A 15155-nucleotide genomic window follows, 5' to 3' on the forward strand; every position below is an offset into this window, starting at 1 on the left:
GAACCATTATTGTGTATGTAGAGGAGACAAGTCTGTGTATGAGGGTGCGTACATTATATGTCATATGCACGAGCTGTATCATGTAGGGTATGTGTGTGCACACATCTTTTCCTGAGTGGTTTGACATGGAGCATGCTGCTTTCTGACAGAGGGACACTAACATCTCTGGTTCTGAGATTCTCTTCAAGAGGAGTCCTCTCCAGAGCAGGCAGGAGATCTGAGTGTTGTTCTAGGTTTTCCTGTATTGCCTCATCATTCCTTTAACCTCTTCCCTTCTTTGCCTTTGACTCTCCTGAGTCAGACACTGGCACCTCATTTTCGACAATTTTGAGAACAGTGGACAAAAGTGAAACAGGTCAAAGATGACCATTTCCGATCATTTTGGGGTGTGAAAATCGTGGTCCAATAAATTGTGGCTTTCATAAAAATGACTCTGCTCAGGTCTCAGATGATTTCTGTGGCCTGACTAGATTTTCTGTACCAGACACCCCAGCCTTCAGAGTATGGGATACGAAACAGTTCTCTGAAAGGAGCTGTGTCTTGCTTCCCTCTGAAATTCTTGTTTAAGTTGCTTCATTAAATGAGAATATTTCCATTTGGCCAAAAAGCCTGGGTCAGATGTAAAAGTATGGCCTGTTAATCGGCAAGTGGTTTTCCCAGGAAAGTAGTTACCGTCCATCAGCCAATCCGTGTGAATATTTTTCAGTATTTGATCAGTATCTGATTTCTAACCATTTGCTGGACTGAATTTGAGCGAATGTTTGCGGATAATCCAATGGTTCTATAAACTCTCAAGTGATTTTCAGAATTTCTTATGTGTGCAAACACTGAATTCTCAGTTCCGACGTCTTGAAGTGAATATTTTTTTATCACGATATGAGGAAATATTAAGGTTTTCCAGAAAGAAGATTCATTGATATTCCAGCTTCAGTGACACACATGCCAAGTGTCTGGGTGGTGGGAAGCACCTGAATTCCTCAGAGACCCCGTTTCTGGCTGTGAAGTGCTCATCTCAATTACCGAATAAAGTAATCGCAATAATTGCGAGATCATCTTTCAGCTGCACCTATGACCTAGTGACAGACCTGGAAGTAAAATGAAAATTATAGTACCCTATCAATATTTGGGAGGTAATTACATTAGACACGGAGGTCGTTGAAATATTCACTTCTAGGTTTTATTTAATACTGATGTGTGCTTTATGCAGTTGTGGCTTTAAGTTTATGTGTCAGGAGACCCGGCAGTGACCAGTTTTTCAATTAGAGGAGCAAGTTCAAAAGAGGTGCCGGTCACCCTGAACTTGACCAAGTCCACAGACCTAAGCTGCAACCGGGGCTCTATCCTTGAAGCCATTTCTTCAACCTGTGTGAGCCTGGGGCCTTTCATTCTATGGAAGGGATTGTAAGTGTTATTGGGATTCTAGGCAAGGCAGCTAGGCCCTTGCCTGGTATGTAATAAATGCTCAGCAAATATTAGCTCCCTGCCTCCTTGCGAAAACCAACGGAAAAGACTATGATGGATCAAGACAAACACGAGAGTCCTCTGTCATCTCGTGCGAGCACAGGCACATGCACCCAGGCTCGGTCCCTGCCACGGTCCCAGCCACAGAAGGGACCAAACAACCTCACCCCCAGCTGTTCCGACTGTCTGCTGCTTCCTGAACAATCCCAGCTTTGGCTCTGCTTCCTTGCCCCCACCTTTTAGACAAGAACCACGAAGATGCCCCCACTTCTTGAGCCTCCCCAGAAGCACATAACACAGCCCATCCTATCAGTCCTTCGTCCAATGGGCTTGCTGCCTCCCAGTTGCCGACAGTATGGGGCCTCCCTAGTTGTGCTGAGTAAGTAAATGCAACTTTGTTCAGGTCCCTGTGTGCCCAGGTGACGGCGGCTTTGGCCGCAGGCCATGTGCACAGCTGGGTGGCCATCCCTTTGGGGCAACACCTTCTTTTCGGGGCTGCCACACCAGTATACTCAGTTGACCAGCAGCGTCTGGAGCCCTTGGGAGCTGGTGAGAAGTGCGTCACCTCCCCATCGCTCCTCCGAATCTACGGAATCAGTCTGCGGGGTGCCAAGGTCCCGGACTTGCGTGTGTCCGTTCAAGTGTGTGGTTTTCCCAGGCCACTGTGTCTCAAGCCTGCTGGGAAAGTTCTAGAGAAATGCCAGTGCCTGCTTCCCACCTCCAGCGATTCTGATTTAATTGGCCGGGGTGTAGCCAGAGCCTCTGGAGTTTATCCAGAACTCCCCAGTTCGTTCTCTCTCTCTCTCTCTCTCTTTTTAAATAAGCTCTACTCCCAACATGGGGCTCGATCTCATGACCCTGAGACCAAGATTCATGTGCGCCACCGACCAAACTGGCCAAACTGGCACCCCTCCGCAGGTCTCTCTAACGTGCCACCGGGGTTGGGTTTTGTTTTGGCGGACAGCACCAGGTGCTGACGATGAGCAGTGACAGGGCTAGGAGGACACGGATGGATCGGCGATGGTCTTCTCACCTGCGCTTCGCTCTCCTTTGTCTCCAGGTGGCCCCTCCGAAGGCAAGCTGATCCCGGGAGATCAGATTGTAATGATTAACGATGAGCCGGTCAGCGCTGCACCGAGGGAGCGGGTCATCGACCTGGTCAGGTACGTGACTCCCTCCCCTGGGCCCTGTTCTGCTGCGAGGGCTGATACGCAGCTCTGAGACCTCGTCCTGTGGAGGAATGGCTTCCTGTGAGCCAGTGAAGGGCAGTAACACGAGCCCTTGTGTTCACCTTGACCGTGCTGGCGACGCTGACCTCTAACCTAAAAACGCATGCCCCCTAAGCACCGAACACCCGATCGCCCATTCCCTGTTAACTGCCAAGGTGCATATGCTTCAGCTGGAATGTTCTTTGCCTCCTACTTTCATTGCTATATCCAAAGGTTGCATTTTTCCCCCTTCCAGCCTTACTGACACATTGATATTGCCTAATTGAGGAGGTCAAAATGCAATACCCGAATTCCATATAAGTGAAGAGTAATTTTATATAATCCCATGGATATGCAAACATAGAGTTCACTGATTTTTCATACTTGACTGACTGATTCATTACTGAATTGTGACAGCATCAACCGAAGCAAAAGGATAGTTAGGTCAAAGCTGTGACAGTTTAAAAATGTGCTTTTAGTGTATTGGCTTAGCTTGGTCATCGATGTAAATAATTCGTTGTATGATAGTCTTAGTGGAGCACCAAAAATGTGTTTTATGTGATATTAAAATATTGGTCAAGAGATCCTTGAAGCCCACTGCAGTTCCTCTCCCACAGCGTGCTTAGGGCAAAAAGGGGTCGTTAGAAGTTAGAAATGGAACTATGTCTATTGTCTGAGGAGATCCACGTGTGCTCCGGGGGTGTTAAGGGATAATGGGCACGTGACACTTGTCTTTTATAAATGATTTTTTCCCCAAACAATACTGAAGCAGAAGCTAAAGCTATCAGAACATTTTAAACTGAAAAGGGGATCTTCTAACATTGATGCTCTTTCATTACAAAACGTACATCTGTACTTTGGAAAGGCATTAAGTGGAGCGTCTCAGGGGTTTTCCAGAGAAAGTTTCTTTCCCAAGCCCTGTGCAGCTTCTGCTTCACAGAGAAGCACTGGAGGGTCCTGTCAGTCCTTGGAAGGACTGGGAGAGGGGGAAGAAGCAGAGAAATAGAAATAGAGGCCGCTTCCTTTTAGGGTGAGCAACATTTCCCGTTGGAGCCCAGCAAGGCCCACCTCCTGGGCAACCTCACAGTTCCAGAAGGGTTGGCCACCCGACTTTTCCATGTAGACCCAGGGGCATGGAGCCTTTGCAACTGGCTGGCCAAGTCTGCAAGGGGCGTCCACGTCTCCCAAGAGTTCCTCCTTGTGAACGGGCACTGAGGTTCATGTTAGACCCCACCGTGCATCAGGAGTGAGACCTGGCAACACCTCCCATTTTCCTGGGGGCCAGGAATGCAAGAATCTGGGGGTGACTCTGTATTGTCAAGCCCCAGGAAGGGAGCTACGGTGTTGTCATTTGGAGCCACTTGTCTCTTGAGATGCTTGTGGTTGTCAGCAGGGACAGGTGTCGTCCAGGTGGGCTCCAGGCCTTATGTAGGCCTGCATCCTGGAGTGCCTTGTTCAGGCCTGATGGAAGGCCACGGGCTTCTTTTGTACCCCCCTGGGCACACCCTTCCGTAATCAGCTCTGTTGCCCTGTGTCCCCGGAGGATGGTAGGAGAACGAAGACGGCTCTGTAGGTGTGCTGGGACTGGCTGGCTCGCTGCGGGACAGAGACATGGCCACCAGGGTCTGAAAGTGTGATCATCTCCCAGCAGTCCTAACGGGGCATCTTGAGAGAGGTTTTCCAAAAAAACAGTTTCCTTCTGCGTTAACGCATTTGGAAGAAAATGACCTCACCTTAAACAAAGTCTCTAGAGAACTTTCTGTGTACCAGGGCCCAGCGTAGTTGTGTTGGCTAAATGAACGACAGCTCGCGGTCCACATCCAGCCTGCCACCTGTCCTTGCACAGCCCATGAGCTAAGAATGGTTTGTACCATTTTTCAATGGCTGGGGGAAAAATACAAGAAGAATATTTGGTGACACATGCACTCCATGTGAAATGCAAGTTTCCAGAGTCCATAAATGACATGCCGGCAGGCGCACGCCACCATTCTATGCGTCGTCTCAGAGGGTTTTCTCCGTGCGGTAGCAGAGCTGGGTACTTGTGACCGACACCCATCTGGCCCTTGAGAGGAAAATTTTGTCAACCCCTCTGGCAGGAGAGAGTAAAGGAACTAATGGCATTTTCGCCAGTGATCTCTGCAGCATGCCTGCGTACTTGACCACGAGGTTGTGTTTGAAATGGAAAGCATGTATGCTTTTTAAACATTATGAAATACTTTGGGTGCCTAAACTCCTGTTCCCCTGTCAAGGCCAAACCCCGGGGTCAGAGGTCAGAGGGCAATAGGTGAGAGCCGAGGTCTTCTCACCAAACTGCCTACAGTCAGAGCCCTCCTTGGTCAGTGGGGGCTGCTCCTCCGACTGGCACTGGCTGTCACCTCTCTTGGTGGCATTGGTCCCTACAAGCTGGCTGTCCCCTGAAGCTCACCCATGAAGTCTCTGGAGGCAGGAAGGGACACATCCTGAAGAGCCACCCCACATGCACGGGGGCCTGGCACCAGCAAGACAAGCTACCCTTCAAGTTGTCTGCTTGACCCCATCACAGAGGACAAGAAGTCACCTCTCCCTGGATCTCGGCCCTTCTGACAACACCAAAGGTCCTGCTTTCAACTCCTTATGTGGGCTGGAAGAGGAAAGGGGAGGAGGAGGTGTTGGCAGGCAGTAGCAGATCCCATGGTGCCTCTTTCTAGAAAGTTCGGGGGGGGGTCCCACTTGTTTGCAGCTCCCTTTGGAATGTGGTCTGAGTCTCTTCATGGGTGTCCCACTGCTGTGTGATAAGGACACAGTTTAAATCCAGAATGCAGCTGGATGTGGTGGAAACAGGTAACCTGGATCCTACATCCCGTGAGAGAAGAGACCTTGTCTGTGTCGTCCCCTTCCGTGTCCCCATGACCTGCTCCAAAGCCGGGCACGTTGGAGGTGCTCAGCGACCGTGTGTTGAGTGAGTCAGTGGGCTCTGGAGAGCGCTTTGTGAAAGCTCCCGATGGCCATGGTTTCCCCCAGCCCCTCCTTCAGTTCAAGTCTGCAAGCATGAATGTCAGCTAAGGGGTCCACCTCTCAGGAAACCCGTGGCAGTTTGATCAGGCAGCCACTGTGTACACGGGACACAGAGGGAAGGCACCAAACACCGGGAGGGATGAGACAGCGCCCAGCCCTCGGGGAGCCGGCGGTCCTTGCCACCATAACTAGTGCTGTCTCTTCAGGATGGACCTCCTTGAGACAAGACCCCACATCGAACCCTTGGGAGAGTTTTGTCAGATTCGAAGGGACATTGCTAGTGAGAAAAACGCATTGGCCATGGATGCCATTGAGATGATGAACGTGTCCCACAACCCTCAAGGTTGCTCCCTTTCATCTCCGTGCAATCCATTTATCTGCATAAAAGTAACAAGTTGCTTTCTTTTAACCAGAGAAAGCCTCGTACAATAATAACACGGTGCGGTTCACGGAGGTGAGATGCGGTCGGTCGCCGAGTTCCTATTGTGGCTGATACCTTCTAACTCATTAAACCAGAATTCGGAAATAACGCATTTCTCACTAATGAAAAAGCTCAAGTATTAGAAAAATCTTCCCCAGGCCTTCCCATCAGCTTAGTCATCTGTCTGCCATATGTGTACGAACCTTTAAAAACGGGCTCACGTAACATCATCACTGGGCTTCTCAGCCGATATGTGTTTTTATGTCTGTGTCTTACACAAGATAAATTCCCTCTCTCTTTAATAAAATACCCCATTTTCTTTGCCACTAAGGAAATTCAGAAAAACACTCATCATTTTAATAACCCTGTAAAATTTGCTCTTTAAAAATTGGTATCCATTCACCACTCGCCTAAGTGGTTCCGTCTTGTTTTGTTCTTTTTTCTCCCATTACGGCATTTGCTTGCGGATCTTTTTTTTTCTTCTTTTTCTTCTTCCCAGATACATTTGTGTTTCTTTGTGGGTTATTTTTCTTACATTTGGTTGCTCTATGATAGAAAATTATTTATTTTTCTAGAGAAAATGAAGAAGTTTCTTAGAGACCAATTTACTACTATAGTAACCACATTTGGGTTTTTTCATGTGTCCTCAGAGCTATAATTGCTGCGCTGAAATTAGACAAGTTCTGTTCATTTCACAGTTTTCTAAGTTCTTAACTCGGTCTCATACTTTATAGCGGCCGAGGAGCAAAATCTTTGCAGCATTCTTGCCCTTAGCAAATTACCATATCTTTCTTCTTTAGAAGTAGCCACGGATAATTTCCCCTGGCTTTTCATAATTAGACAAATTAACTTGAAATAATTTCCAAAATTTTATTTTTGAAAACTAAGGAGTATAATTGCTCGTAGACATTATAAATCATGCCTCATCCCTCAAGGCTAGCCAACCCAACTCAACTCGTTTGACTTCAGCAAACGATTACTGAACATTAACTAGGTAGCAGATGATGGGGCGGGTGCTGGCCATGTATAAATACCAAAGACATGATTCTTGCCCTTCAGGAGGAGACGTCCAGCTAATTTCCCTGTATTTATGAGCGTTGCAAGGCTGCAGCGGAGGGTAGCGTTTGGAAGGAATGTTTGACTTGGTTGGATGGGGATGTAGAATAGTGTAATGGAGTGGCAATGTGTAGCTGTGAACCCTGAGTGGAAGAGCAGGTTCATGGCTGGAGAGAGGCTTGTCAAATACATCTTGGTTCATCCCCAGAAACCCCAGACCCTCCTGATGGATACTTACTTTCCCACCTGCAGAGAGAGAAATATCCATTGCCCGCATGGCCATCCTAAACCGTGACGTCAAAGTTTGGTCCTGCCTTCCTGCAGTCACCCCTTTAAGGCAGCAACAGAGCTCCTGGCTTGGGTTGGACTGGAGGCATTTGTCTTTGGGGAGTCAGGATCCATCTGAGAATTGGGTGAATAGCGTGGACCTGAGCCTCCAACCAGAAGTACCCACGGGCACACACGGTTTTGCCTATAGTGTCAGAATGTTTCTCGGCCCCCATCCCCGGATGCCAATCCCAGTTTTAGAGCCCTGGCAGCAGATTCTGAAAGTGTGGGCTCCCATCCTTTCCCTTTGTCTCCATCAGAAGGCAACATGAAGAGCCAGGCGTGTGAGCAGCTCAGTTTTACACCTTCCCATCAGGGCAGCGAAAGCCGAGGGCAGCCCACCCCATGATGAGAAGGCACGAGGGTCAAACTGGAGACTAGTTCCCCTTCTCCCATCCCCTGCAGTGAGGCAGCTGACCGTCCCTCCATCTGTCTCCTCGCACCACCTAGTCTGATTATGCCTGCTGATCTCATTAATGAGCTGTGCTAGAGCTCCAGCCACATCTAGAGAAGATTGTCCACATCTATCAGACACGTCATCCCTTCTGTACTAATGTCCTGTGACTGGACAGCTTTTCCGGGGAGCATTAGGCTTCTTCCCGATAAGGAACTAGAATACGAATACGAATAGATGAAAAGTGACGCATCATCACTTTAATTCACAAAGGACAAACACGAATTTTTAGCGGCATTCCTTTTGCCTAAGTAACTAATATGTATAAACACATGCCAGGCGATGTACACATTTCTTTCTAAGGCCAGGATGATCATCCCAACAATTACAAGCAGGACGCTGATACAACAAGCGAGCCAACTCACGTCCACAGTCGAAGCCAGAGCTTTGCGTATAACTGACTGTTAAGGGTAACATTTTTGACTTTCAGGAGAAGAAAAGAAAATGTAATTGGTCGCATCCCAACTAAGAGAGTTAACATGGAACAAGTCCTTATCGTATGCTAAGCTCTTTCATTCCTTAGTATTCAGACCAGATAATACTTGCACTGTGCTCACTGTATACCCTGTCCCATGTACATTTAGTATATTAACTGATTCAATCCTCACGATGATTCCTGGGTACAGGGGTAACCTCTGATTTACAGGTGGGAACCCAATGTGCAGAAGGGTTAGGAATGTGCACAAGATCCCTTATCTAGTCAGTGGAGTGAAACGCAGTCTGCCTCCTTAGTGACTGTGCTTTACCTGTTCAGCTCGTATTTCTTGAGACAGCAGTAGGAGCAAGTATTGTTTCTTGTACCCCTGTTACAACCTGGAAGAGGGGTCTTAAAGAAGTTAAAGCAGTTGCTCAGGGCAAGTAGGGAGGCACGCAGCGGGGGTGGAACAAGCCAGTAGAAATTACCAGGACCTGTCCGTTCACACAGGACCAAGCCTAGTTACCAAGTCCTCACTTGGTGGGCCCATCCAACAATGGAGATGGATTTGGCCCTGAGATCATGGGTCTGAGCACCTCCATTCTTGAATTATATACCCAGAGCCTGTCTCCTACCCCAGGTTCACCAAGGCTCTACTTGGATTTTCACAGGAAGTACTCGGGAGTACCTCCTCGATGCACTCGGTGGGAGATTGGCAAGAGCTTGACGGCAAGAAACCATTTAGAAGGGACCCATCTACAAAATCAGATCTCGGCCCCTCTGTCTTTTGATCAGGCTCTCCTCGCCAGAATTATAATGGAAAGTCAAATCAGATCATGTTCCACGGGCCCGGCGTCTGCAAAGGAATCTGTATGGAGGGTCACCTTCCTGTCTCATTTCAGCTGGGCTTAGATGCATCACGATGCTGCTTAGTGAAATAACAAAGCAGAGAGCAGCCACCGAGCATCAGGCATATAAAATATGCATGATGATGTAGGATATAATAAGGCCTTATTAGAGGAAGAGTGGCAAGCAATTTCAGTGAAAACAGAAAAGAACAGCCCCTCGGTATGCTGACACGGCACATTGTAGACTCACCAAATACACACTTGCAGTGCACACATGTCCTGGCATTTGCAAATTACAGAGCCTGGGGGGAGAGAGGTCAGTGATTCTTGAAAATGGGATGTGTGGGAAAACCTTCTAATAAGGACAAAGTAGAAAAAGTGATTTGAGTCCATAGTTCGTAAGGGTTATAATGAGAATTAATAAGAAAAGTGGTTTCATCCACATTATTGCAGCGTGCCTTATATCTTGTTGATGAGCATCTCCTTGGCTCTCACTAGATCTCTCCGTTACTCTGTATCCTTCTGTGCAACTCATGGATGGCGGAGATTGAAGAATAGGGAACAAGTTTTCTACTAGCGCATATTTGCAGTGATCTCCTACGGTCGACACTACTGAATGTCTTCACATCTCATCTACCTGAAGAGAAAATGATAAAAGATGATTAGTGGCCCTATGCTATGTTCTGTTGATCTTTGAGGCAAATTATTTCACAGACTTTCTAGAAGTAGCTGAAAAGACAAAAACAAACAAACAAACAAAAAACACATCCCAGGGAGCCTGTAGTCAGAACATACCCAGGACCAAATAGAAGCCCCGTTTCCTAGAGATTTTAATAGAAGGTCTCAGAAGCTTAACACCTGAACCTGTCTCTACAGCCAACACAGTGGGTGGGCAAGAATCTCAGGCCACATGCTCAGATGGCCAAGAAGCACATTTTTTTTAAGTAATCTCTATGCCCAACATGCGACTTAAACTCACAACCCCGAGATCAGGAGTCACATGCTCTCCAGACTCAGCCAGCCTGGCACCCCAGAAGTGTACCGTGATTTATCTATTGTATATAACAATCCAAATTATTCCTACTTCCTATCCTAGGGTATGGTCAGTTTGTCCCATTTTCCACAGTGCTGTGTCTCCGTCGGGCGGGTTGCTTGAACAGGAGGAGGCTTGGGGGAGTTGAAGCAGATCTGCCTCGCCCGCATCTTCCATCTTACTAGAATTTGCTGAGATACCTTTGTGCCCATCTGGTCTGCCTGCGGTCATTCACCTTGGCTGGGAGCTACTATGGCGTCCCTTGTTCACTGCTGTCAGCACTTCCTCAGCCACTTGTCCGCCATCTTGGGTACACTTACCCCTCCTGTGCCATAGTGGGACATGGACTCCTCTCTAGGGCTCATTTCCTTCAGGGTCTTGTCACCTTCCCAGGGTGCTGACTACAAAAAAATGTACGGGTCATTGTACTCCTTCATTCCACCAGACTATTTAGGGGTTCCCAATGGGATCTTCCTGAAGGATAAGCTTCTGAAAAGAGGGGGATGATGTGTGCTCTTTCACAGGCACCCCCCGTTTGGTACTCTTCTAAGTGCCCTAGGATTCGCTCTGTCTCCCCATCCTCTGACCAGTCCCCATGCCAGAGAGGAGTAAGCTTTTCTCTGCTTTGTTGAATGGCCTTCCTAGCCTTATTTTTTACCCTCAGTTCCTAGAACCTAGGTATTTTTTCCACTTGTGTCATAACCCTGTCCGGGGGGTATGATGGGTGTGTGGTCTTGGGCAAAGGGATAGAGCGGATCCAACAGAGCCAAGAAATGAGAGGAGAGGGCATGAAGGGGAGAGGGGACACTGGTGGATATTTCAGAATACTGTCCTGCTACCTGATGGAAATTCATGTGGCAGAGAAATCAAAAAAAGATGAATTCAAAGGCTACATCCGAAATGGATTTGCTGTGTCGGACGTTGGGCAAGGACTTCATTTACATAAGCCTGTCTCTTGAGCCATAAAATGGAGATCTATCTCATAGAGTCGTGAGAGCTAGCTAAACCAGAATGACATCACACATGTGAGAGCCTTTGGTGACTTCTAATCAGGCAGGTCGTTGTGTCACATGTTGTCGTTAATGCTCATGAAACTGCAGAGCAAGAGATTGGAGCACCATCCAGATATGCAGTCAAAACCAAAGAGAGGAACTTTAGCAGAAATTGAGTTTTTTGTTTTTGTTTTTGTTTTTTAGAAATTTAGTCTTTTAGGATGAAGAACACTTGAGGAATGATGAAAAAGCCCAGAAGGCCCCCAGGGTTTGTTGGCAGAGCTAGCCAAGGCTCAGCCCTAGAGTGCTAGAACCCAGCAGTGTTGATCAGTGAACTTGACTCGGGCATTCACACAGGTGTGCAGCAGGGCAATGAGGTGGTGGCTGGAACAAGAGGGATTCAGTGTCATGTCATATGGGTGAAGGGGGTGTGGACAGATCAGGGAGCTCTTGCCGTGTGCCCTGCTGAGGTTATGACTAGGGTAGGAACGACCTGAACCAGGGGTCGATAAGCATTTTCTGCAAAGGACCAGGTTGTACATATTTTAGGCTTTGTGGGCCATATGGTCGCTGTCACAACAACCCTGTTCTGCCATTGTAGCACAGAAGCAGCTATAAATAATATATAAACAAATGAGTGTGGCTGGGTTCCAGTAAAACTTTGTTTACAGAAACAGAGAAGGACAAATTTAGCCCCGGGGCTGTTGTCTACTGGCCCCTGACTTAAACCAATGAAACTTTGAGACCTGTTCTGAAGATAAGGGAACCACAGAGGCAGAGCAATAAAGCAGAGGGTGCTGGGTGTTTTTTTTTGTTGTTGTTGTTGTTTTGCTAGCAAAAATAGTAAAGATAACACCAATATGATGAACTCTGTGACAACCTAAAATCCTTTTTGGAAAGTGGAGTCATGGCAAAAAAAAAAAAAAAAAAAGGCAACAAGCAAGCAGATAAACATCACAGATTTCTGTATTGCTTTCCCTTATCCTCCCCAGTCAGCCCCCAAAGTTAATTACTCCCATATCTTGAGCCACTGAAATGTACAGAGATTTTATTATAATCTATACCACCCAAGGTTAGCTGTATTTGTGAACTTGCTGGTCTCTGTCACGAGTCTGTATTTCTTAGTGACAAGGACCCGGATTAGGAGAACACTGGCTGCTGTAACAAACCCCAAACCATACCATGCTTCAGTCACAGTGGGGATTTGTAAATGACAAAGGCCGAATTGAGCGCTCCTGATTGGTGGACAGCTCCCCTTCCCGCGGCGGGGGGGGGGGGGGGAGGGGGGGGGGCCGAAATCCAGGGACGCAACCTAGACCCCACCTGGTCTGTGACTGGCGTCTTCAGCATGCTGCTCGGCTTTGTCCTTGTCATATGGCAGAGAGGGAAGAGTTTGGAAGGGTCCATGGGAGCGTGGGCCAGGCCAGGCCTGGAAGGAAGGGGGTGGGGGTATACAGCGCTTGCACTCCCCTTGCTTTGGTAAGAAGTCAGCCACATGGGTGACTGTCCCCACGCGGGGAGCGGGGTGTGCGGTCCAGCTGTGTGGCTGATGGGTGAAACCGGTTTGCGGAGCACTCGGCCACTTTCAGCACGGATCATCTTTTATTCATTGAGGCTAGCCTTCGTGCTAGCGGAGGGCCCAGTACAAAATTGAATAGAAGTAAATGTTTCCAGGAAGTCCCCTGTGAGGGGATTTAATGTGGAGCTGCCTTTTACATGATTACATACAATCCGTTTCATTATTCCTTTGATTGAATCTAAACAAGTTCTTAAGCTTTTCAGCAGTCGTGTCCGAAGCAGGTCCCTGGTTTGTCTCATGCCTTTGCATACATGTTGATTTCAGTCGGGACACCCGTGTTCCAAACACCCGCATACTTCCCCAGCTCAGCTCATTGTCCTATCTCTGTCTCCCTCACTTTTCCTGACTTCACTGGTCTCAGCCTCTTCTCATCACCTTGCCCTCTGCTCTTAGATTAGAACTGGGGTATTTAGTAAGTGGTTCAAGTTACCATTCTGGAATTAAACTTTCCCTTGGCCTCAAGGTGGTGTCAGATTCCATACTCAGCATGATCAGAGTTACATTTATGCCCATACTGAAGATGCCAGTGGACATTAAATGCTAGTGGACATTAAACTTCTCTTTTCTCTAAGAAAACGCAGTGTGGCCTTTTAAAGGTTTTATTTGTGCCGGACATGCGTTGCTTACATGTGAGCCGACAGGTAAACCTCCTCCCTTCCTGACTGAATCGGCATTGGTGCTGTGTAATCTTCCCATGCCCCCGGTCGTGAAGATGCCGAGCGTAGGAGTGTGAGATCGACCTGCGTGGGGGACAGAGAAGATCGGGGTTCTTCCCTAGGCATCTCCCAACCAGCCCTGTCAAGCTGGGCATGTCACAGCCCCAAAAGTTGTGAGGGAGGATCATAGTCATTGTGTGTGAGACCGTTCTTCATTGTCAAGGTCTGTCCTTGAATGGAAGGACATTTGACATCTGGCGCCTCACCCGCTAAACCCCGGTGGTGCTCCCCAATGACTGGGGATGTCTTTGCCCCATTGAAGACCACTGGAGGTGAGAGTTATGAAATCTTGGCCACCTTACACATGCTATGATCAGTCGTAGACACCTCTCCCCTTTCTCTCAAGAGAGTGTCATTTCCAATTCCCGCAGGTGAATGGTTCCCCAGTGAATGGGAATGTCCAAAGATGGGGAAATATACATGAAATGGTTGGGAAGAGAGGAGGGGAGGTAATGAGGCAAGTCCTATCCCTGTTCCCAGGCAACAGAGCGCGGAGCAGGGAGGCAGCAGTCATCAAAAGCCACCCTCTCCCTGCTGGGAGTCCAGATGGTGTGGTAGCAGAGACCCTATGTTCATAAACTAAATGGTGAGACCGTGAATTTTCGTTATAAATAGGATCTATAAAAAAATGTATTGGCTTGTAAATCTTAGGCAGAAAAGGATTCTTTGCACAAGTAAGATGCAAGGAGAGATTTTGTACTCCCTTTCCACTCTTTGGCTCGCTTGTTTTTTCAAGCAAACGAAAACCACTGAAAGAGGTCCTTGAACCCCAGTTTTTCAAACAAGGAAACGTGAAGCCACCACCATTTATTAACCCCCCTCTCTGGGCCCCACACACCAAATCCTAGCACTTCTCTGGGACTGGGAGTGATCAGACTCCTTTCTAGTTAAGAAAACAGGGTTCAACTCATGCTGAGTGTCTGCTGGCCTCGATGCTATGCTAGCGGAATTCCATGATTTGCTCAAGGTCAGTTGAGAAATACTTGATGAAGCCAGGAAGTCAGGCCCATGTCCATCTATGGTATGTACCATCCCTTACTCCATCCATCACTTGGTGTCTGGGAGACCCTTGAACCCTGAGTAGACTGTCTCTGGTGGCTATGTGGATTAGCACCAGAGCACCCGTCCTGAATGGTGAGAGCCGAGTGACATCTCCAGGACCCTCGCGTGACCTGGGCAAGAAGGGAACTCTCCCCAGACACAACTAAGAATATGTCTCCCACCAGGCAACTGGGCAGGAGTTCAGAGTAGAGATACATTGAGTAGAAATAATTTTTTTAAAGGATATTTTTCACAGCTAGTGTTATGGGGTTAAAATTTTGTACCTGCTACCTAGTCTTTTTCTTACATTGGACAAAATGCACACGCGAGGAAAAGGAAGACTTTCTTGAAGGCCATTTGTCCACTCTGAAATGCGTTTTGATTCCACGTGCAAACATAACGAGCTTGTGTCTATCAAATCAGCAACTGGGGCATCTGGGAGCTTCAGTCAGCTAAGCGTCCTGCTCTTGGTTTCGGCTCAGATCATGATCTCAAGGTTGTGGGATCAAGCCCTGTATTGACTCTATCCTCAGCAATGAGTCTGCATGGGATCCTTTCCTCCCTCTCCTTCTGCCCCTTGCCCACACTCACGCATATGTTCTCTCTGTCT

General features: G+C 47.8%; 1 protein-coding gene across 5 annotated transcripts in view; it reads left to right on the top strand.

The window, feature by feature from the left end:
• Window positions 1–15155, top strand: part of FRMPD4 (FERM and PDZ domain containing 4) — an 865179-nt gene that overhangs the window by 774624 nt on the left and 75400 nt on the right. For all 5 annotated transcript variants that reach the window (XM_045995842.1, XM_045995843.1, XM_045995846.1 and 2 more), the window contains one exon: window positions 2522–2624. In XM_045995842.1, the coding sequence (XP_045851798.1) occupies window positions 2522–2624 (103 nt within the window). The remainder of the gene's footprint in view (window positions 1–2521; window positions 2625–15155) is intronic.

This window comes from Meles meles, chromosome X, assembly GCF_922984935.1.
Source record: "Meles meles chromosome X, mMelMel3.1 paternal haplotype, whole genome shotgun sequence".
NCBI classification, from domain to species: Eukaryota; Metazoa; Chordata; class Mammalia; order Carnivora; family Mustelidae; genus Meles; species Meles meles.